Source organism: Apteryx mantelli, chromosome 16 (genome assembly GCF_036417845.1).
Source record: "Apteryx mantelli isolate bAptMan1 chromosome 16, bAptMan1.hap1, whole genome shotgun sequence".
Taxonomy (NCBI): domain Eukaryota; kingdom Metazoa; phylum Chordata; class Aves; order Apterygiformes; family Apterygidae; genus Apteryx; species Apteryx mantelli.
This window is the reverse complement of record NC_089993.1, coordinates 3135903-3159364: the sequence shown is the minus strand read 5'-3', so window position 1 is coordinate 3159364 and position 23462 is coordinate 3135903. Positions and strand designations below refer to the sequence as shown.

General features: G+C 53.2%; 1 protein-coding gene across 1 annotated transcript; it reads right to left on the bottom strand.

Annotated features, from left to right (window-relative positions):
* Window positions 1-20985, bottom strand: PGAP6 (post-GPI attachment to proteins 6). The gene is made up of 13 exons (XM_067306028.1): window positions 20880-20985; window positions 15827-16004; window positions 13945-14152; window positions 13724-13857; window positions 13061-13326; window positions 11316-11632; window positions 10458-10551; window positions 9755-9878; window positions 8783-8919; window positions 5697-5875; window positions 4829-4975; window positions 4236-4352; window positions 1-3721 (listed from the first exon to the last, which is right to left on the bottom strand). The coding sequence occupies exons 1-13, from the start codon at window positions 20983-20985 to the stop codon at window positions 3425-3427; spliced, it is 2304 nt and encodes a 767-aa protein (XP_067162129.1). The 3' UTR covers window positions 1-3424.
* Between the last annotated feature and the right edge of the window lie 2477 nt (window positions 20986-23462).

Here is a 23462-nt window from a genome sequence, read left to right as displayed (position 1 = left end):
CACGGCCTGCATTAGCTTTTTATTTGCTTTTTCGGCCCTAACTCTATAAATATAAAATCCAACCACCCTAAGAGCACAATCTGAGCTTGCCCTTAAATACTATTACATTTATTAAATTATAAAACCGTAAGCTTTAAAATTGACCGTATAAAATAATCACAAGTATTAACAGCAAAGAAAAACAAATCAGTTTTAGGACGTTGGCATTTGCTCAGATTTTTACCTGCAGTAATTCACAAAAATCTCCCCCCCTCCCCCGCTAAAATTGTGTCATGTCCAATAGTAGCACGGGGAATTAAAAGCAGAATTTAAACAAACAGAAATAATCAAGTTATAGGGATGTATCATCCCAAAGCTTCATCTGCTTCACAGCGTTGAAAACCAGATGGGAAAAGGCCTGAAGAGTAATTATTGCTTTAGTTAGTTGATACGCAGCACCCTGGCTCAAACTGCAGCATGGCCTGGACGACAAGGTTGCGAGTGTATTACTGTCGTCCGCCAAAGGCCAAAGTGCTCGGTACAAACCCAAGGGGGAAAAGTGCCTAAAAGTGATAAAAGTTCAAGGAATCCCAGAGTGCGCCACGTCCACCCCTCCCGTGGTCCAAACCCAACCGGGGCGAGCTGCGCCGCCGGAGTCATGGCCCTCGACCAGTAGCAGCAAAACAAAACCCAGTGGAAAAAGCCACCAGGTGACAGACGTCATCTCCGTATAAAACCCCTGTCTCGGCCTTGCGAGGAACAACAGAGGCGCGAGCCGCCGCCACCCCTTCCTGGCATCGCGCCGTGCCTCACAGTGACAGATACACAAGGGAACAAGCCTTCGGCTGGGTGCAAGCGAGTGCCATTCGCTCCTCTTGCATCCGATTAAAAAAAACAAAACACAAGCGTGCAGAGGCAGCAGAGGGAGACGGAGGAGACACAGCCCTGAGTGCCTGCAGACTGTAGTTTGAGGAAAACTTCAAATTAGGCAGAGGTTGGATTAACTGCAAGACAAGGTTAAAGCGCAGAGCGGAGCACAATGCTGGACATTTTTCAAAGCTGAAAAGTAACCCCATTTCCTATAAACTAAGAGGCATCTCCTTCATTAATAGCTCTTTCCTCCCAAAAGCGATCTGCGCAGGGGCTCCACGGACAAGCTATGAGCAGCACAGGCTAGACTGTATGAGAGCAACATACAGTGCTTTGCTTAGGTGAACAGTCACTTTCCCCAAGGAAAGAGCTGTTATTTATAAGCGCTGTTATCTGCATCCAAAACACCCCCGCCGCAGCCAGTGGTGCAAACCCTGGCTTTTGCTTTCATAGCCAGAAGACACACATGCAGTATTTGCCACCAATTTTCTGATCCCAAAGTAGGAGGATCTGTAGCAACGACTGGGGGCACCGTTATGCACTGAGAGTCCGGCTGAAAGCTCTAATGGAAAGATACAGCTGGAGGTAGAACATCAGCATCTCAGCTCTGGCCTGGGAAGGAGAGCTTCTTCCAGGTCTAAGCTGTCCTCCCTCGCCTACCCACCACAGTTGGAATAAACAAGCAAGGAGCAATGCATTTGAGCCCTTAACTATATAACGAGGATGGGCAAAGACTACTATCCCATGCACATTCCCTGTGCTTTGCATACAGCATCCTGTATGTCTGTGTGCCCTCCGGTAAGGCTAAGGTGAGACAGATGCCCCAAAGGAGACTAGAGCTACCTCGGGAGCCAGTGGAGATGCTCTTGGTTTGATTAGGACACTGCAATGGCCTGAGATCAGCCCCGACTCCACAGCACGTCCAGCCTCCATGCAAGGCACTCATGATCGTTTAGACACTGGTTCTTCATGGTCTACAGAGATTCCCCCTCCTTCCTGGGCCCTGCAGGGTGGTCTGCTCAGATTTCACCCACGTAAAGCATGGAAGATTAGGAAGCGCTTGGAAACAATCCTTCCCAGAAGAGAGCACAGACACAGCAACAGGCACTTGCTCTAGATCCTTCAAGTCAGTCTAACCACACAGAATTCCCCACTGCCAGGGGTAGATGTGTCCAGCAGCCCCCTGTCACTGTTGCGTGCATCCACAGCACTCATCTCGCCACAGACCTTCGGCTGTGCCAGGCACCAGCTTCACAGTCAGCGTGGAACGAGCAGGGAGCACAGAAGGGGAGCACAGAGATCCCACTCCTGTGAGCCACAGCGGCTCGGGAGCAGGGGGTGCACAGCCTGGATGCGATGCTGTATGCAAAGCACAGGGAATATGCTGGGGTGAAGCACAGGTTTGAAGCGCACATTAACAAACCCACTGTAAGACCACGCCGTGCTCAGACTGTTGCAAGGTTTGTTGCATGCCTGGAGGCCAGAGCTGCTCCAGGGCCCCACATTCCAAGTCTGCCCAGCCTGATCTCAGCCAAACTTGGGCACACAGCGAGCTGTTGCTGCCCAGAGAGGCAGGAGACGGGCAGCTTTATCCGTTTCCCTTGCAAGAGAAGTGCCACAGCACCTTACCAACCTGCTGGAGTCCTGAGTGATTTTGCCACCTACATTGCTGCGGCAGAGCTGCACGTTTGCTGAACCCAGGGAAGGAAGGAAGACGATGAATACCTGAACGTCAAGAAAGGGGGCACAGGGCAGCAGCCTGGTTCCTTCCAGATGAGCTAAGAGGGCCAAAATAAAACTTAAACTAAACCCTGCACCGCTGCATATTTTGCAGCTCTGGGTCAGATGCTGCCGATGCCTCTTGCACATGCCCACACTTCCCCCCCCCCATCCCTATCAAGTCTGATCCTGAATCCAGGCCCAAGTCCCAGCCTCGTTAATCCCCTCCAGAATCAGGACTAGGTAAGAGCAGCACCACCTGTTTCAGGAGAGGCTCCAGTCTTGCATCGGAGACGGTGATGTTTTCGGTGCATACCGAAAACAGCTCCCGCCCGTCCCCATCAGCACCAAGGGTACTCGGCAGCATTTGCCTCCAGGTCAGGTGCAGGGGAAACCTGTTCTCTTAGCAAAGCAAATTCTGAGTGCAGGACAGCAGGGGAAATCCCTGTCCCACAGCCCTCTGCTAGGAGAGCGAGGGCAGGGAAGAGCCCAATGGCCAAAGCCCTGGCTCCAGTGCAGAGCAGGCCATGCCTCAGCCTCACAGAAACAGCACGAGGGGAAGAAGGGGTGGCAAGTCCCCCCAGGGCCACGGGAGAGGTGGGGGACAGACTATTTCTTCATTTAGAACCACGAAGAGCCTGCTCTGTCCCAGCAGAAAAGCAGAGCGCTCCAACTTGTCTTCATAAGACAAGCCTACCTTCTGCATCTTTAAATCCAAGTCCAGCTACTGCGCTGTCCCAGCCAGTGAATGAGCATGTAACAGGATTGCCAAAGTGCTACGGAGGGGCAGCCCAGGCTGGTCTGGCAAAGAGCAACCCGACTAACCCTTCGTCTCTGTGACCTGGAGCCGAGCAGTTCAGGTCACAGCATACAGCTCCTCACGGTCATTCTGGCAGATCTGATAGCGGCAGGTGAGCTTCTGTGACCAGGCCCAGGGCTTCTTATGCTTGTCCCGAGGTGGGAGCAGGAAAGCAACGCTGCTGGCCACCAGCCCATGCCAAATGCTGTGGGTGTAGTAATAGTTTTCATTGGTTTCCATGAATGCATATACTGAGATGGCGATGAAAGCCAAGGTGATCCCTGGTAGGAGGTAGAAAACCCAGCGCTTCCACGAGGAGGGGTAGCAGTGTCTGCGCTTCACTCCATGGTAAACCTGCAGATGTGAGAGGAGAGAAGGGTAATGCAGCCAGCCACAAGCTTACGCAGGGGAAATAGGCAGCGCTGCTCGACCTGGGAGCACCTGTCAAACAGCCAGTCCTTGCGGCAAGAGGGCATGCTTGCTGTCCCCAGGGAAATTCAGCCTCCCCCCTGCCTTGGGCCCATCTCTTGTGTGCAAGGCCCCATACCCAGCTATGGCACCAATGCCCAGCACAGAGGGCAGCACCGATGCCATAGTCAACAGCCAACCACTCTGGCGTGACACTCCAGCCACAGGTGCATGTTGAGTAGGAGCTGCAGCAGCTGGACTGTGCTAAGACCTGTAACCAGGGGTTTTCTCAGCTACCAGAGAGATGGAAAGCAAATTCCCTGCCCTGCCCTCCACTGGGGCATTTCAAGGAGATCAACCCGTGGATATGGATGGGCTGGCGTCTGGGGCTTGCTCTGCCACCATTGTTCTCTGGAGGGGAACAAGGGGCAGCAGCTCCTGCTTGGCTCGCATTACTCACCCACGCTGCAATCATGATGATGAGGGCAAAGAGGCAGGGACCCATCATGTTCCACACCCCTCTGCGGTCCAGCTGCAGAGACATGGCAATGAAGAGAGTCCCCAAGATGAAAAGGACCTGTGGGTGAGACAGCACCACTAACATCAGGATCTCATAGGCTGCCAGAGCACAGCCAGCCATGCCAAAGGCTTAAGGTAGGCAGAACCTCATCTCCCAGTTGCCCAGCCCTGCCTGCATGGCTCAGAGGCAGCACCGTCAGCATGAGAATCCAGAGGACCCACAAATCTTCCCCCTCGCCCTCTTTAGGCCCACTCCCAACAAGCATGCAGGTCATGGGCCAAACTCTTGGGACAAAACAACCCTCTGGTTTAAAAATCAGGGCAGCAGTAGGTGACAAACAGTCTTTGGAAGCCAAGGAGGGCTGCCTAGGGAGCAGGGCTACCTTGGAGGCAGCACGGGAGGAGCCACTGTACAGACTGTGCTATTAAAGTGCTGCCACGAGAGGGCACAGCGTGGCCGCCTGCAGCTTGGCTGGCTCAGGCCTGCGTGGCCCTGCAGCTCTGGGTTACCTGCGGCAAAGACCCAACACTCACATATTTCAGAATCTTCTTCACCCGGGACATGCACAGGATCGTCACCCAGATGGACACCACGGAACCCAAAAAGTCACAGTACTGTAGTGTGTCATAGTCCATAATGCACAACACAGCAACGCCTGGCTGGTCACACGCATGGTAGAACTAGAGCCGGGAACAAGAGCAAAGGCTAGCATGAATCCAGCAGCACCACACAGCTTTCCAGGAAGGAGAAGCAGGAGAAGAGCTAAGCCCATGGTAGCCAGGATCCCTCCCTTCTATCTCCAGAAAGCTCCAAACTACCACAGCACTGTGGAAAGCAGCTGGAGAGCAACCATCAACTTGTGCCCTCTCAGCAGCAGGCTGAGAGCTCCTAGGACATCATCCCTCGGCTCAGTCCTGGTCCTCTGAGGAGTCAGCAGCACCATATATGTCTAATGCGACAAGGAGCCCCTGTGTATATCCAGGGCCCCACAGAGAGCAGCTCGCCCCCATTCAGGGAGACAGGGCAGCGTGCTCCAGCCAGTGCAGCTGCCCGGGTGCGATTCAGGGTCCTAGAGAATGCTACACGCGTTAGAGCACGGAGCAACGAAGGTGCACAGAGCTCCAACCCCATCTCAGCTCCCCAGAGTCCCAACCCCAAATGCGAGCACCCACAGCATGGGCAGGAAGAGCCCAGTGAAAATAACACTCCTGTTGAACTCTGAAGGGGCAGGACATATCCGTAGAGGTGCTCACCCAGTGATCCCAGAAGCTCCTCACGGAGCTCCAGGATGGGACCACTCCACCAAGGACCTCAGTCCAAGCAGGCAGGACTCACTTCCTGACACTCAGGGGGAGAGTGCAGTTGGTGCTGTCGGGGGAACTGACAAAAGACAATTCCTACCGTGGAGAAGAACATGGTGTAGATGTAGACAGAGGCCTCCACCAGGCAGTAGCGATAGACAGCAACCATGATTGCTGGCAGGAACATGAGGTTACTCAGCGTGAGCAGAAGGGTGGCCAGGTTCTGCGCGCTGACAGACTGGGCCTTGGTATCGTCCGTGCAGCTCCACCCACTCCAACCTGCGGAGCAGAGAGGCCTGTGTGTGTTCCATGACCTGCCTGTTCTCCCGCAGCACCCAGCAGAAGCTGGGACTCCTCAAAAGAGGCAATCACATCCTAGGACTATTCCCAGGCCTCCCTTCCCCTGCTCCAGAAGGCAGCACATTAGAACGAGGAAGGATGGACTCGCCTGCCATACTGGGAGCCCGCCAAGGGCCCAGCGTTCAGGGCAGTTCACCCACAAGCATTCATCTTCCCCAATAACCCAACCAGTATTTATACAGAGCAGGCGATTTTAATAGCTTTGCTGTTTGCGCTTGCTGACTAATGAGCTCTGCTGCCACGGCCCCTCTTGCCCATCTGCTTCATCAGCCACTCACACTCCTGTTCTCAGGACACTCTTGTTACCCGTTGCATGCTCTGCTGCAGAAAGTGGCTGGCCCAGCTTCCTAAACCTTGGGGGAAACCCCTGCAGAGCCCAGTTTGAGATCTGGGAAAATCTCCCAGGTAATTCCCACATAGCAGGGGCCATTGAATGTACAACACGGGCCTGCCCAGGCTAGCACTTGTTTTCCATCCCCATAGTAACTCAACACACGCATGCTACTTGCTGGCAACACATCAAGTGTTTGGGACTCAGCTGCTTGGGATAATGCTCTAAGCTGGGTGCAAGATGCTGCAGGGGAAGATCCCTACAGGTCCCAGGAACCAAGGAGAGAATGATCCACAACATCGAGGAAGTCACTGGCCTCCTGTCCCACCTCTTGCTCTGAGCAGGGCTGACTGCAAAGCCAGACCAGGTTATTCTGGGCCTTGAGCAGCTGAGTTTTTGAAATCTGTAAGGATGGAGGTCCCACCACCTCTCTGGATAACGTGCAAAACTGAACAACTCTCATGGGGAAAATCATTTCCTTATATTAGGCTGAAATTTTCCTTTTTGCAACCTGTGTCCATGGCCTCCTGCCTTTTCCCCATGTCTGTCTGGGAAGAGCTTGGCTCCAGAGTCCCTGTTACCCCTGTGGGCAGCACAAGGTGTGATTACGTCCTCCTCCACCTTTTCTGCAAGGTGACCAAACCCACTACCTCAGTCTCTCCTCCCAGGCCCTATGCTCCAGCCCCAACCACTGCAGAAGCCCTTTGCTGGGCTCTCCAGTTTGTCAATACTTCTCTTGTACAGGGAGGCCCCCAAAGCCCCAGACAGAGCCTCATGAGTGCTGAGTAATCACTTCCCTCAGCTTTCTGGCCATACCCTTGCCAAAGCAGCTCAGGGTGCAAGTTGACCTTCATGGCCATAGGGGCACTCTGCTGACTTGTGTCCAACCTGCTGTTGGCCACCAAGGTCCTTTTCTGCAGAGCTGCTCCCAGCTGGTCATTCCTCAGCCTGTGCTGATGCACAGTGCTGTTCTGTCCCAGATGCAGGAATTTGATGAAATTCATGAGGTTCCTGTCAGGCCCCTTCTTCAGTCTGTTGAGGTCCTGCTGAATGTCAGGCCTGCCCTCTGCCACAGCAATCAACCCCCCATCTGGTGTCATCCGTGAATGTGTTGTTCATTGAAGAAGTTGAATGGTATCAACCTTAGTACTGACCCCTTGCACTTACTCACACAATGTGGATGATCCTCCCACTCTGTAGCCAATTCCAGGAGAAGAATTAGTGACTGGGAGTTCCTTAGTGCTCCTAATCCTGACAGCACCCTGCTCCTGGGGCACTTGGGGAAGTACCCGAATCTGCTTAGATCTACACAGGAGATGTTTGGAGGACTTCTCAGAAGAGTGTCACAGTCCATCAGAGTGACATCCAGGTCTGCACAGGACAGGTGGGAGTGAAAACTTCCTAGAGGGCAATGCATGAGCCTTGACAGTAGGGTCAATTCTTAGCTTGTTGACTGGGTACCAGGGACTGAGCTGAGACAGTTTTCTATAGGCACAAAGCTTTTTTTTTTAATTTTTATTTTTGGTGCAGACACTCTGCATTCAACAAGCCCAGTTAAAAGTTGCATCCATCCCATTACAATGCTGCTAAAAACAACAGCCGGATGGATACCTAGCAGCTCTGTCTCTCTTCTTCCTGCTCTCTGCCAGGCAGAGCCCACAGCAGACTGCTCTCCCAGTGTATTTCTGGGTCACAAATATGGAGGCAGGGCATTTTGCTCCCAGTGATTCAGCAGAAAGCTGTCCTCAGCCTCATTCACCTTTTCCCTTGGGCTGCTCTGTGCTTCCCAGAACCTGACGCACCTCGGGGAAATCAGATGCTGTTCTCCATCTCACTACCAGCCCAGCCACAGAACTGCTGCAGACAGCAGTGACATCCTGGATTGAGACCAAAGCAGCGGAGAACCACGCTTCGCCTTGCCCTTCTGCCGAGAAGAGGTGCAAGTATCCGTCCAGACTGAGTGGAGCTATCATCTTCCCTACGCTAGTGACTCTCCCCGCACTCTTCTCATTCCACTAATATAATTAGCAGCTAACACAGACATTCCTCCTTTAGGGGCATCTCTGAATACAAGGGTTGGTTTGTGTACTGGCTCATGGCAGGAGACAAAGCACCATGGCAAAGCGCATACGGGGACTGCCAGCCCAGCTTCACCACATCCTATATGAGGATCCTATGTAATAAATGGTCCTGAAAGGCCCTTGCTCTGACACTTTCATGCAATCCTGCTGGACTCCTGACCTCTTTGGGGATGCTCAAAAGCACCTCCCAAAGTCCCAGGGGACTCAAAGCTGGATGTGAAACAATCAACGCTGCTTGCCCAAAAAGGGCTGCGAGCACCATGGGTGTGGAGGCCTCTTGGGGCAGGAGCTGCAACTCCGCGCTGTGCCTGGCAGCCATGGCAGGTCCCAGGGTTCCCTGTCTGCACTACAGCACAGAAGGACGTGGCCTCCCCTTGGAGCAAATGCCAAGGGCTCCTAGGAAAATGCACTCACCAGCTTTACAGCTGCAGCCAGCATAGAGGTAGCCATGTCTTCTCAGAAGACTGCACTGTCCATATAGCCCACAGTCATTGAAGCAGGGGGTGAGGTATGCTAAGACGGTCACTTTGGCTTCTGCGTTGTTACATTCACTGCAACAAGAGGAGGCCGTGTTGGTACCCTGGCCTGCGTGGGCAGCCTTGTGCTGAGGGAATATTCTGCTCTGGAGGGTCTGAGACTGCCTGGCCTTGCTGTGCCCTGCAGTCGAGCCACCCCTGTGTGCAAAAGCTTCCTGCCATTTTGGCACGGGGATCCTCTCACTACAGCCAGCAGTGGATCTGCTTCATCCCTCCCGAGAGGCTGGAGGCAGAGCTAAGACACAGAGTCAGCTCCCTCTCCGCTCAGCAGGCCAAACCTGTATGCAGACAGACCTCAGCTCTTCCTCAGGCCCCCAAAACAGTCTCAAGTAACCAGGACTGGTCCTCAGGCCCAGCGTTTGCAAGAGCTGTTTTACAGAGTATACTTAGCCGCTTACACAGAAGCATCACCAGGAAGGCAGACTGCTGGACCACGAGCCCAGCTGCCTACGTTTCAAGGACTTCTTGAAGGAGTATCAGCAGCATTTTCATTTACAGTACAGTTCTTTCCAATTTATCACCTCAAAATCCATCTGGGTAAGCGGAAGCCCATCCAGGCAAGTGACAGGCTCTGTCACCCACAGGCAGTCAGCATGAGAGATGCCAGCTCAGCACCAGAAAAGCTGCTTGAGGGCCGCAAGAAAGCAAATTGGCACTGTCACCTGCTTCCTTCCCCCAAGGCCTGGCTCTGCAGTCACAGCTTCACTGCTGCCAGGTGAGAGGACCCCATGGCACAAGGCAGGACCCCAGGGACAGGGGTTTGGTTTTGCTCATGTTAGTCAAGGGCAGCAGGACCTCAAGGTAGAGTGCTCTAAGCCAGCTCCAAGACCAAATGACACACCAGACTCACCCCTGGCCCTTTGGGCAGATGAGCTGCAGGGAAAGGAACCAGTCATTGGTCTCCGGGTAAAGAACAATCAGCATCGCTTCCGTGGAGGACGAGTTCATGCTCAGAGGGTAGCCCTGGAAAAAAGCTTCAAGAAAAGAAGGTATTGTTATATGCCAGGACAGGGGGAGAAGGACCTACAGCAATCCCAGGCTGAGACCAGCTGCAGAGGAACTGGGTACTCCTACAGCCCCTTACTCTCATCCCTGCAAGGCACTGAGGGTGACGGAGAGGATCCCTGCTCTCAGAGACCCTTGTTCTTCCTGTCAGCTCAGCTCTCAGCACCCATCTAGACAGCCAGTGAGTGCATAAAGCACATGGAACAGTCATTGTTTGCCGGTTTAGTCCTCTATTCAGCTTCTCTGCACACCAGCAAGGCCTTGACCATCTCAAACCTCCAGTCAGAAAGGCTGGAAGAGCCCCGGTTGGGAACGAGACCTTCTTTTGGTGGAGGCTGACTCCTGGTCCCAGACTAACATCTGCATGCCAGCACTCTGCACAGGTACCAGAACTAAGTGGTCAAGATCTCAGGAGGACTTGTGCCAAAATCAGCTTCACCTAGACACCCTCCCAAAGGACCTGAGTCAGTTAACAGCTTGTGAAACCTAAAAGCAAAGTCCTGATACAGTATAGCTGGGCTGGCAGTGGGTGCCAGTGGCTCTCATACCTGTGCTACAGTTCTGCGTAGTATTGAGGGACAACACTGGTGAAGCAGCACTCACACACGCTAACACAGTGGCGTTGGCCAGGCTCAGAGACGTCTGCGCAAACAGAAAAGCATCCCAGGTCAAAGAGTGCCTCAACATCGCCCCCCTTGCACACCCCTCATCTCCCATGCTATCCATGCCCTACAGAAGCAGCAGGTGGCATTAAAACCTGCAGATCAAGGTCAACCAACAACTCATCAGCTCTTTCTGGGCAAACCTGCACCCACCTCAGCCTGCACCATCACTACATTATGCACTTGCTGAAAGGCAGGGAGAGACATTCTCCCAGTGGGACTGCATGGGTAGATGTACCCCCAGCTGGGGTGTTCACACTAGCTCATTGCTTTTGCACAAGAATATGGTGGCCCTGCTCCAACCCTCAGGGAAGCACCATCTCACGTGGTAAGCTTCATTAGTCAGGATTTTAGGGAAACTGATTTCCACATGTCACTGAAGGAGTCTGAGTATCAGTGACTCAGGCAGGAATGTCCCTGGGTTTCCCTGATCGCTCTCCTCTCCTGGTGGCAAGGCTCCAGGCTCCCATGGAGGAGATGGTGAGATGGCTGCTTTCCAGTTCCTCTCCTCTGCAGCATTGCCACCACATGCCAACGAGCTATGGCATTTGAATCAGAACTGGCAAGTCGGATGTGCTAGACATGGCTAGAAAAAGCCCAGAGTACTTTGTGACAGCAGAAAGGAAAGGGAAATAATCCCACCGGTACCTACAACCCCTGTAATTTGCTGACAAACTATCTGAGAGCAGGGACAGACACCAGCCCCACTAAGAGAAGGCAATCATATAAATAAGCCTACTGCACCTTGTTAAGCAGGAGATTCACCACAAGGGAACCTCCGCTGTCCATGCCAGTATTCAAACCGAGGAGGAGGAGGGTGGGGAAGACGGAGTACACAGGCACACTGGGACCATTCAAGAGCCTGTACCGCACAGACACAACGTCCAGGTCCTCACGAACGACAGGCTGATTCTGGAGACAGAAACTCCTCTGGTCGGATGTGTTGTGTGAAGCCTCTCCTGCAGGCAGAGCTGCTCCTGCGTTACCTGGTCTGGGACCAGTTTGGCTCTGGTTAAGACTGCTGAAGTTAAGGAATGAACTGGTACTTCCTGGTTTGCAAGCTGTAAGGGGGGGAAAAAAAAAAGGAGTCAGCGCAGCCAGGACTAGCACTGCTCAGAGGCAGGGTGAGCAAGAGAGACAAGATGCTCCTGCAGACTGTAGCCCTGCTGGGCCCTGGCTCATGGAGCTGTAAGGGGAAGCACCATCCCAGTTCCCAGAAACTCGCTGTGTGAGAGTCTCTTACTTGGTTAGGAAAGGGCACAACTCAATCTCATCTGGGAAAGGCCCCAGCGACTCCAGACCTTCAAGCGATAGTGCAAACTGGGGGCTATTTCAGCTGGCTCAGGCATTGCAGCATTGGCAACTACCATCTTTGCAGGCAAACTCCAGCATCAGCATCCACAGCCCAGGACACTGATAAGAGCCAGGTTGTGGAAACAACCTGGAGCTGCAGAAAAGCAACTGGGAAGCGGAAGGGGAACAAGAGAAGGGCTGTACACTGCATCATAACACATCAGCATACCCAGCAGGCAGGGGATATTCACTAGCCAGTAACAGCGTGAGGGCTCAGCACTTACGGTCCCATAACCGGAGGCTGCATAAAAGGCTCTAGCAGTTTGCCAGACCTGGATACGCAAGGCTGAGCAGAAGAGGAGAGCTAACTTGACACCAGCTATAGGCACAAACCATAAAACCACGACCACTGAAGCCAGATGTGACACTTGGAGTTCCACTGCTGGAGCCTGTCCGGCATTCCCAGAGGCTCTAATGCCTCCGGCATTGATGTCTCCTCCCCTCTAACATCTCCACTGCTATTGCCAGGCCAGGGATGAGGCTCTGCTTGGAGGAGGATATAGCAGAACCCCTAGCAGAAGAAAACTTCTAAAAATTTACCTAGTTGGTGAGATTCCACAGGTCAGCACAATTTCACAAACGTAAGACTCCAAAAGTCAAACAGGGATCATGATCACATTATAAGAACGTGCAGAGGCGGCTACCATGGCCACAAGGACCTTGTGAGCTCCTGAGGCATATGAAATGGTGCTACCCCCTCACTACAGCCCAAGACATAACCCCAAGTAAACCTCTGAGAGATGGTTTCTAGTCTGCAGCCCACTTACTGACAAGTCAATCAATAGTCAACATATCAATAGTGTCTGGCACTTCTACCCAAAACTATTCTCCTCATCAAATTTTAAGCCAGCCACTGCTACCCAAACAGCCTTTGGAAAATATCAGTGGTTCAGAGACCCTGAACTTTTTAGGGAATTTCCAAAACAGGCAGCTCCAGGGACTATCCCTCTTCAGTGAACATTGGAAGTTAAACATTTGATCCCAAAGCAACAACTAGAACCCAGTCCTGAAGGTTATGCCCAGACAACCAGCATGCTGGGGAATGCAAGTCACTGGTGAGAGGCACCCAAAGGCCCAAGAGAGGCACAAAGTTCCCCACAGTCCTTCCCATGGGGCTGCAGAAAGTGGAAACCCACCTGTGAAAGAAGCCACCATCTCCACAGACACATCAGTGTTGGCAGTGCCAAGATTCTCCACTGTGATCTGCAGCCACTTCTCCCAGGGGGGTGAATCCAGGCCCAGGCTGCAGTTCACATTCCCTGTGCAGGTGAGGATCCTCTGGAAAGACTGTGGCAGTGTGATTGAGCCCAGCACTACCCGCACAGTGCATGCTTTCTGCTCACTTGTCACGCAGTTCCGCAGCTCAAACCACATCCTGGTGGTGTACTTGGGAACAAAGACCCTGCAGGAGAAGGAACCAGCAACTTGCACAGCTCATGCTCTGAACACAAGCCAGCCACGACCCACCACAGAGCCCCAGGGGTTTTGCAGCAAGAACTAGATCGCCCTGGTTCGTGTTGTCAAAATCCTGCCCAAGGGTAGTGTCTCTAAGAACAAATACATTCCTGCCGTTAAACCTCTAAGACTACCTGGAAGGAGTCAGAGCAGCACCCTCTCACGTGTTCCCATACAAACCCTATCCCTCTACTGCAGGGAGAGTGTTAAAGAGGTTCAGAGACCTGAGCTCCAGAGCACAGTGCAGCCTCTAGCAGAAACAGTGGCTTACCCTAAAGAGCACCAGCAGCAAATCTGACCCCCACCTCTGGCCCCAAGCCTTTCCAGCCGCTGCTCTCACTCACTTGACATGCAGTGGTTTAGTAGGTGAGACGACGGTTTGTGGCATGGCAACACCAGGCTCCAGAACAGGCATATCAATGAGTCTAAGCACAAACATATCTGGCTGAAACATATAGGTGCATGGGGTGGAGAAACCCTGCAAGAGGGGAGAACAGAGCGGTCAGGTATGACGAGACAACACCGGACAGAGTACGCTGACCGAGACCCACGCCATGGCCCTCACCTTCACTTCAATTCTGCCAGCAGCCTCGGGGAGATGCGCAGCTATGAACCAGTCTCCTGCAGCAGGAGTGGTAATGTTCACAAAGGTGTTGTTCTGCACAGCACTGCTCAGAGTCATGCTTATGTTATAGGAAGGACGGACGGTTGCATTGGCAGGAAAACGAGTGCCCAGTGGATTAATGACAGGTGGGGCTCCATAGCGAAAGTGCCTGCAGAGAAACCAGGATGCAAATAAATCAAGGGATGCAGATACCTCCTGCAAAATAAACTGGGATACAAATCCATCAGCGGGCAGCCAGGCTGGTCTGAGATCAGAAAGGGAGCAGGTTGGGAACAACCCACATTTTCAAGTGGAGCACAGACCATCATTTTCATCTGAGAGCTGAGAGAACGGGCTGGTATTAGCTTTTCTTGGATTTATGTGGAGATTGGTTTAACTTGCCTGCTTATTAAGATAAGGATTTACATGGTTCCATCAATCCTGAAAGCAAACTTCTACAGTGCTTACTAAGGTTAAGCTCCAGTCGCAAGACTTTTTTTTTTTTCTTCTTTAAACCATCAGCAAATTCCCCATATAGCCAGCTAGGCTAAATCGTCAATTAAGAGCTTTCTTTTTATAGCTAAGATCTGCATCTTTCCCATTTCCTCCCTTAAGGAGGGCAGAGAGTCTAAAAAGACACTTACCATGTGACTGACTTTAGTACATGGGTACTTCTGCTTTCAAGATAAGCAGCCCGAAGTTTGAAATACTAGAAAAGCAGTCAGCTAAGTAATACAGGGGATATTTATTTGGGCAGCCAATGTGGCATGTAATTTCTTCCATTTCCAGACTACCAGGGTACTGCAACAGAACAAGGGACATAACAGGTCCAGCAAGCAAACATTACAGGCGATGTGTTAATAACCCACCTGAACTTAGCTGGACTGATCTTCACAATATTTTCTTAAGTTATCATTTAGCTCTTGCCTCATCCCTCACATCTCCAAACTATTGGCAATGCTTTTGGGAAGCAGAAGATAGAAAGATCATCTGTTCCAGGCTGATATGGAGCAGTAAAGAGCATAGGTCTGTATCCAGGAAAGACCAGCTGAAGCGCAAGCCAACCAGCAAAGTTCAGCTGCTCTCAGGACCCCTGTGTAGCAGGTCCCAGACCCATAAGGTCTCCAAAAGATCGAAGTATTTCCAAGGAAATGACCTTCCCAGGAAACCTGGAACCCTCACAAGATACAGCTCAAAGTCTCACTCTGCACATCAGCATTCACCCTCCCACCCTTGTAAGTTCTTGGTCTCAAACCCTCCAACAACTCAAGTACTGCTTTGGGCAACATTTGATTCACTGGCATTGAATTTGCCACCTTCTAATGTTCTTGTGTCACTAGGACTCAGCATTTCTTTCTTATCTCTGCTCTGCACACAGCTCACACTCCTCAAAGGAATGCTCCCAGTCTCTTCAGCAACTCTGCACAGGGAAGTTTATCCCTGTCTCCGGTCAGTCTGGGTCCTCTCAAGCCCTTTGCCATTCCGCCACATCCTTTGGCACCATGCACAGGATCCTATCAGAGACAGGAAGGGCCAAAATCACCTTTGCTCAGGACCAGCAACACTAGCCTCATTGTGAAGCTCTCTGCAGCGTTTCTAAGGCATCTCTTAAACATCACATCTGATCAATATCCCCCAGACCCAACAGTAACATGAACATGAAATGCTCCTACTTGTTTAAACCCAGGGATCTAATGCTAGTACAACACTAAAACTATGCCTACTGCAACTGGGGAGCAGACACACAGCCTCCTCCAAAGAAATGTCTGCAACGGTGAGCAACAAAGGACCAGAGAAGGACAGGAAAGGCCACATGTGCAAGCAAGGGCAGAGATATACGTACACTGTGACCTCCATGCTGGTACACTCAGGTCCTTTTCCCCTGGATGCTTGCAGGAGCCAGCGAAGCAGCACAGTGTCTTCTGGCACGTGGAAGTGGAAGAGCTTGGCATTCCCATACCAGCTGTAGAAGGACAGCTTCTGTGCACTCTGAGAGAAGTACTCAGAGACATACAGCGAGTCTGAAAAGCAGAGAGCACAGCCATTGCTGGGGTGACTGCAGGGGGCAGGTCACAGGGCTAAATCCACCTACAGAAGCACACAGAAGTTTTAAGGCACTGGAGAGGAGCCCTTTTGTGTCTTTGATTTCTCATCCCAATCCCACTAAATAGTTGTGATTGTCTGTGTTTCTCCTGAGCAACAAGTTAGGACAGAGTAGCCAGAACTGCCCATATCCCTACTGCCAAACTGTCACTTGGAGCCAGAGAGCATGAAAAAATGCCCTAGCCACACTCTGTGAGATGTGCTCTGAAGATGACAGATCACCCCTGAGAGACTGAGAAGGAGAAAAATACCAGGAGGAAAAGTTGATGGCACAAGAAAACATGGTGGAGAAAGCAGCAGCACAGTCCCAGAACCTGGGGCTAGTAGTGCATGGCAGATGGCTGGGGTGGGACGAGGAGGGTGCACAGGCCTTTGGGCTCCTCATGGGGAATTCACCAGCAGTTTATGGTGTTGATAGACAAGTGTGTCCTGTTCCCTTTCTGCTGGGGGCATGGGCTGATGTCATCACTCTTATATGGCTCGGGACACATGTATGGCACAACATGCTGTCTTCCTGTGACACGCAAGATGATAAAAATCCACATGCTGCAAACCTAACTTAGCTTTCAGGTACACCTTCCAAAGTCTGGAGATTTTCCTACGTGGAAGGAAGGTCATTTGAATGGCGACAACAGGCCTAGACTAGGCTGCAAGCTCATGCAAGAAGACAACAGTCATTCAAAGAAAGTGCCATCAGGACTAACTAGACCCTCCATCCATCCCTGTCCCCAGCTGTACCTACAGATCACCCCCAGCCTGCAGGTAATTTCACTTGAAAAATTATAGTAGTGTCATTTGGTGTCATCAAGAAACCAACCAGACTACAACCAGGGAGAGAAAAGAAACATCATGCCAGGCTTAGGAAGGGGGCAAAATTGCACTAAGTTAAGTGAGACAGTGGAGCCTAAGCCATTCTGCCCACCAGAAGATATAGCTCCTAACACTCAGCAAGGGTAATGAAAGAATACGTCTTCACATCTCTACCCAGTCCTCCCAGATGCTCCTTTCTACTCTACAATTCTCCTCAACGGGGAGAAAGTCTGGTAGCTTTTCTGGTAGCTTATTTTGATCTGCCAGCACTGTTTAACTTCCCTTCATCTGACGCTGCTCAGGGTTGCGTGGGAACACACAGGACCCAATTGAGTTTGAGTAGGGTGCCAGAGCAGGGGGGAAAACAGTTCTCGGGCAAGACCAGAGCGTGTGCCTTGGGAGGTACTATGGTGCCAAGAGGAAGCTAATCCTAGCAAGAGCTATGATTCATGCCCCAAAGCAGGGAGCATGCTGGCCTGCACCCAGGGCACTGTAAAGACACAGGAAGGGTAATAATGGGTTTAATTTCTTGGCAAATGACCAAGCTAAAGCCTCCAGGCGCATTGCAAACCCAACAAAGAAAGAAGGAAACAGGCAAGCAAGAAATACCAGCCACACAGTCTTCTCTGCTGCCAACATACAAGGCAATAGGAGAATTCACTCTTCGAGGAAAAGCACGTGCTTGCAGAACGCCAGAGCCCCCTCACTGCATGCTGCTTCAGCCCCACATCCGCGGGGTCCAGCAGACACAGCAGCACTTAGAGCTACAGGAGGTCACACAGGAAGGCTGAACCCCCAATACGAGACAGCAAGAAGTCTACTTACAGGGCAAAGTACAGCATATGGGCAGAGTCCTTACACAGTGACAACAGCAGTCCAGCTGTGGTCCCCAAGTCTATCCACACCAGCAAAGAGCAGATACTACAACAGGGGCGTTTCAAGCAAACACTCTTTGGCCATAATGCCGGTACAGTGTGGGGGATATCACAGCCAAGAGTGGAGACGGGAATCAGCTGCAATCCCCTGTAACCACAGTCATCTTTCAAGCATATGGAAGGGAGCAGTCTTTAACCAGCACCTTCTATACACTCAGCTGTGCTCTGCATGCACACTGCACGCGTGTTCACTTCCAGAAACCCACAGGCACAAGAGAAGGGCAGATACAGACACAAAGACTGATTAGAGCTGGGAAAGCACTGGCATCACTCGATAGAATAGGCTGTATCAGACAACCTGAGCCAGTGCCTGCCTGTGACACAACCTGCTCTGCTCCCACCAGCTCTCAGGCTCTGCACAGCCAGTATGCAGAGTTAGCACCCATCCAGAAGGCCTCTACCCTCAAAGGGTCAGGCTGAAACACCAGAGGAAGCTGAAGAAGTATTTCTTTCTGGGAAGAAGAGGGCAGACAGGCTGCAAAATTAAAGCCAAATAATCAGGAGTGCTGATCACTTCTGATGAGCATGATAAACCATAGCCTGTAGCAGCTGACCAGATTAGCACAACAGCTGTGGTTATACCAACAAAATACCAGCGTGGACAAAGTCCAGTCACAAACAGCTTGACTTGGAGATGATCTGTCAAGCCCCTGCTCATAGGCTTTGCTATGCTGGGCACTTCAGACCTGCATCCAGAGAATAGGGAAGTTCACTCCCAGAGCACCCTCAGCCTGGGTTGGCAAGGAGATACTACAGGCAAACAAAACTGCACATCAGTAGAGAAGAGCCAGAAAGACAGGTCACTGGAAGAGAGGCATGTGTTCCTGCAGCCTATTTGCATTGAGGGAGTGTTTGATACTATTTGCTGTACTCTGTATGTGTCTCAGTCTCTACCCTGTTCAGTATGCTCAAGGACGGCACCACTTGGAAAGTCACACTTGACTGTCTGACGATGTTAAATAAGCCTTCAAAACTGAAAAATGGAGTGGTGAGATCTCGGTGGGAAAAAACGGAAACAATACCCATTGACATTTAACAATATCTTCCTCCTGAGAGCAAGCAAGTTCCAAATGTATTGTCCAAAAAACTGAAGCATTTTTAAGAAAACAAACAGACCAGGGTAGAATCATAGATGCACAGAGGAGACACATTCTTTGAATTTCAGAATAAAGAACCACCTACAATAGTTTGGATTCATTCATCCAAAAATTATCTCATGCTAGTTTTAGAAATGCTAGCTTGATCACTGGTTTCAGGGCTTCCCATAAAATGGATGAGGCCCCCATTTAAAAGCAGATTCAGATCTCTCTGGAGTTTCAGAATTAAGTGGGAGAGCCAGCACTTCCAGACCCAGCAGGCTCAACCTTGTGCAGAGATTAGGTCAAGAGGCAGCTTTACAGGAATTTACAGAGTGTATGAAAACTCCTGTGACAAGCTACATGGACGGTGATCAGTTTGACTCAAGACAAGACACAGCTATGTGGCAGGTTGTTTGGCCATTTATAATAGAACAGAAGCCACATTCCTTTAGTCTGTGTCAAAACCTGAGCTTTAAAAGTCCCAGAAATGGGACCACTCACTCTTCTGGAGAGGAGCTGACCTTCACCAGCTCTCAGATTTAATCCTAACGTGGCATTCCCCTAGCCTGCAGAACGGTGCCAAGAGAAACCAAACAACACACCTCAGATACAGGGTAGTTTTCCTCAGGGCTGGGAACCCAGCTAGCAGGATGCCAGAGGAGGGTGGGCCTCGGGCAAAAGGACATCTCACACTGGCTCCATCAGCCACCTGCAGCGGTCTACGTTGCTGGAGCTGTTTTGCAGACAATGAGGAAGTGCAGCATGATAACCGTGATCAACAGGCAAAGGACAACCACAGTCAGCATAAGCGTACGTCTGCAAGAGGGTGAAGCAAGGGTACAACCCCACCTCCCCAAGCTTCCTCAACACCGCACTCACCCGCAGAGTCTCACAAGGGTGAGGCACGTCCCCCTGGACAGGTCCCCAGCACAGCTTCTGCCACGTCGCCAGCAGAGCTCTGGGCACACCACGGCCAACAGTGGCCCACCACTCCATTAAAACAGACAAACCCTCTCCCGGCCCACTTGGGGGTCTGCTCCTGCCCAACCATCTTGACATACTCAAAGTATCCTACAAACAAAAAACAACAACAACAACCCCAAAGAGGGCAGAAGTTCTGCCTGGCTTCAGGCCCTGATCTCGCTGGGAGAAAGAACCATGTCTCTCCTTCATAGCTCCACAGCACCTAAAACAGCTGGACGGAAGCACTGCCCTGCCCCACTGGGGAAGATGTTTAATTTACAGAGCCCCTATGCACCAGATTACTCCAGCGGTCATCAAGATCATCAGCTCAAAGCAGTCGCTAGTACCGAGCTGAGAGCTTTAAAGCAGCTCTCAGGCCCGTGCTTCGGGCAGAAGCTTCCGCTCCCTCCACAGTAACGTTTGGCTGATTTTCCACAGAGGTTTTTGTCCTCCCGGGGAAGCTGGGAGTCCTGGGGACGGGACCCCCTGGTTTCCAGGGGCCCCATCCTCGTCTGGCTCCTTCCTTTGGAAGCGCCCCCTTACCGGCCCCGTCCCTCTCGGGGTCCCGGCGCCCTGCCAGCCCCCAGCGCCGCCGGAGAGGCCGGACTTGGAAGCGCCGCCGGAGGCTCCCCGCCGCGGCGGGGCACCGGGCCGCCTCCACGTGCCCCTTCCCCTGCGGCGCCCCCGACGAGGCTCGCGGCGCCGCGCCCGTGACGCCCGCGGCGGGCCGCAGCACGAGGCCCCGGCCGGCTGCCCCCGCGCCGGGCTCGGCGGCCCGTCCCGGCCGGTCCCGCGCCGGCCCCGTGGCGCCGAGGGCGGAGCGGTGCCGGCAGAGCAGCCCGGGCCCGGCCGCAGGACGCGGGCTGCGCGGAGGTGACCTTCCCCGGCGGGGCGCGCTGCCCCGGCCCCGCGTCGGCCCCCCCGGCGCCTCGGCGCGGCCCGAGCCACCGCGGGGGCTCCCGGGCCGGCCGCAGCCCTCGCCCGCCCCTGGCCCGGCGGGACTCACCGGCGCCGGTGCGGTTGCCGCGGCCGGCGGGGAGCGCGAGGAGCGGCAGCGGCAGCAGCAGCAGGGCGAGCGGCAGCCGCAGCGCCGGGCCGGCTCCCCGCGCCATGGCCGCCCGCCCTATCCCGGCATCGCTGCCCGCCGCCGTCCGGCCCGCAGCCCCATCGCCGCCGCCGCCGCCGCCGCCGCCCGCTTCCGCCGCCGCCGCCCCGCCCCGCGCCGCCGCCGCCGCTGCTGCTGCCCGCCCCCGCGCCCGGAGCCCGGAGCCTCGGGGCCCTGCGGGAGCTCTGGGCGCCGCGGACCCGCCGGGGACGCACCGGCGGGAGCCCTGGGACCCGGGAACGGCCTGGGGACCCGGGAACGGCCTGGGGACCCTGTGGTCCTGGGGAGCCCTGGGGACCCGGGAATGGCCTGGGGACTGGGAATGGCCTGGGGCCCCCCATAATCCTGGGGGAGCCCTGGGGACCCGGGAATGGCCTGGGGACCGGGAATGGCCTGGGGACCCCCACGATCCTGGGGGAGCCCTGGGAACCCGGGAATGGCCTGGGGACTGGGAATGGCCTGGGGACCCTGTGGTCCTGGGGAGCCCTGGGGGCCGGGAACGGCCTGGGGACCCCTGAAGTCCTGGGGGCCCCAGGACAAGTCTAGGGCCTGGGGACCCTCACAGTCCTGGGGCAACCCTGGAGCCTGGCCAGCCCCCCCCAGACCCTGGGATGACCCTGGGATAACCCCAGGGATCTCTAAGACCTAGAGACCCCACAAGATCCTGAGAGGGCCCTGAGACCCCCCCAGCACCCCAGTACCCCAGGAGGTCTATGAGAGCCCTAGGGGGGCACCCTGGGACCCGAGGACCCCTCCAGACTCCAGGAGCGCCCTGGGCCTCTCCCAAGCCCTGGAGGAGCCCTGGGACACAGAGACCTGCCAGGAGCCCGGGGAGCTCCCGTGGCACCCTGGGGCCCGGATGGGGCGGCCGTGCGCTCCTGCGAGGCCGGCCCATTCGCAGGCCCTGCGCAGGCACGGGTCCGGTTCATCCTCCCGTGCACGACACCTTCCCACGCACACGCGGGCCAGCTTGAGCTGCTGCGAGGGAAGCGAGAGCTCCCTTTCCTCTGACCTGCACCTCCGCACAGATCTGCACGCGCCCCTGGGGCGGTGGAGCAGCCTGACGTGGGAGCAATGCTAGAAAACCCAAAAGGTTTGAAGCTTGCTACATCCCTGGCTGCGGGTGCCAGCATGGTGGGGTGGTCCCCTCTGCCCTGTGGCGGCTCTTCCTCAGTTGGTGCAACCTGTCTGTGGTTCACCCTCCTCCTCCTCCCTGAGATGCAGTTTCCTGTTGCCTCTAAGTATGAAGCAAGGATGCTTCCTCCTCCTCTACTATCCCCAGTGCAAGCTGCAATCTAATGTGCTGGGGGCTTGGTGGAAACCTGCTCCCTGCTCCCTGCTGACCCTCCTCACCTCTGGCAGCCCCTGCCTGCTCCTCTCTGCCCCGTCCACCAGGAGCAGCCCCATCGCCAGAGCAGCTCACAGGAGCAAGGAGGGCAGGAGGCCACAGAGGTCATCTGATATCTCCCCCCACCCGAGGAATGTACCAGCTCCACCTCTGTCACTCGTGACAGGTGTTTGTCTGTCCCTCAATGACAGAAACCGCCGGCATCCCCAGGAAACCTCCTGATGACTCATATCTAACCATGACAAAGTTTTTCGTAGTCCTTCATTCCCTGATACAATTTAAGAACATTATTTCTTGCCCCAGCTACTATGGGAGTGGAAAATGGGTTCTTCTCCTCTTGGCAGTAACTTTTTATGTATACGAAGACTGAGGATTCCCTTTTTCCAGCTGAACAACCTCAGCTCAATCACACCTTATAGGCTGTGTTTTCTAGACCCGAGGCCAGTGGCTCCATGTCTTTCTTAGCATGTGCTGTGTGGAAGCACTGCTGTTCTGTTATCACAGGTAGGTTTAGTCTTTAAACTGAGCACATGACCTCACATTCGCTCTGTCTAGGAAAGAATGTCAAGAATTTACAAGAAAATTCATTTTTTTAATGGACCAGGAGACATTCTCCATCCTCCCTGTGTATCATTAAAACTGGACATCCCTTGTGGGGGCTACATCTGAAGTTTGTGTGGTTAGTAATCACTAGCTACTTGTAGTAACCCCACTATTTGGTGATTCTGTGGAATTTCTGGTCATTTTTGCCATGTTTGATGGCAGAGATGATGGAATAATGTCATTCCTTAGGCTATTTGTTTCAAAGAAAAGCACTTTTCTGTTGTCGGTGGTGCTGCAACCAGGTTGCTGTCACGGAAGACAGTAGCCTTGTATTTTCACTTCTCAGTGGTGTGAAGAGAAAGTTAGTAATGTATAAATTTAAGATCGGTTTAATCTGAAATCACAAACATTAATAGGTATCAGTTATAACTGAACAGTAGCAGCCCACTGTACTATAGCTCAGAATTTAAATTGTTGGGGGTCGCTTAACTGTCCATTTCCAAACATCAACAGATTTTAATTATGTTCAATGAAAGACCTGGCTCTCCCTATTCAGGAAAAGAGAACTAGCAGAGATCCTCCATAGAAGCTGT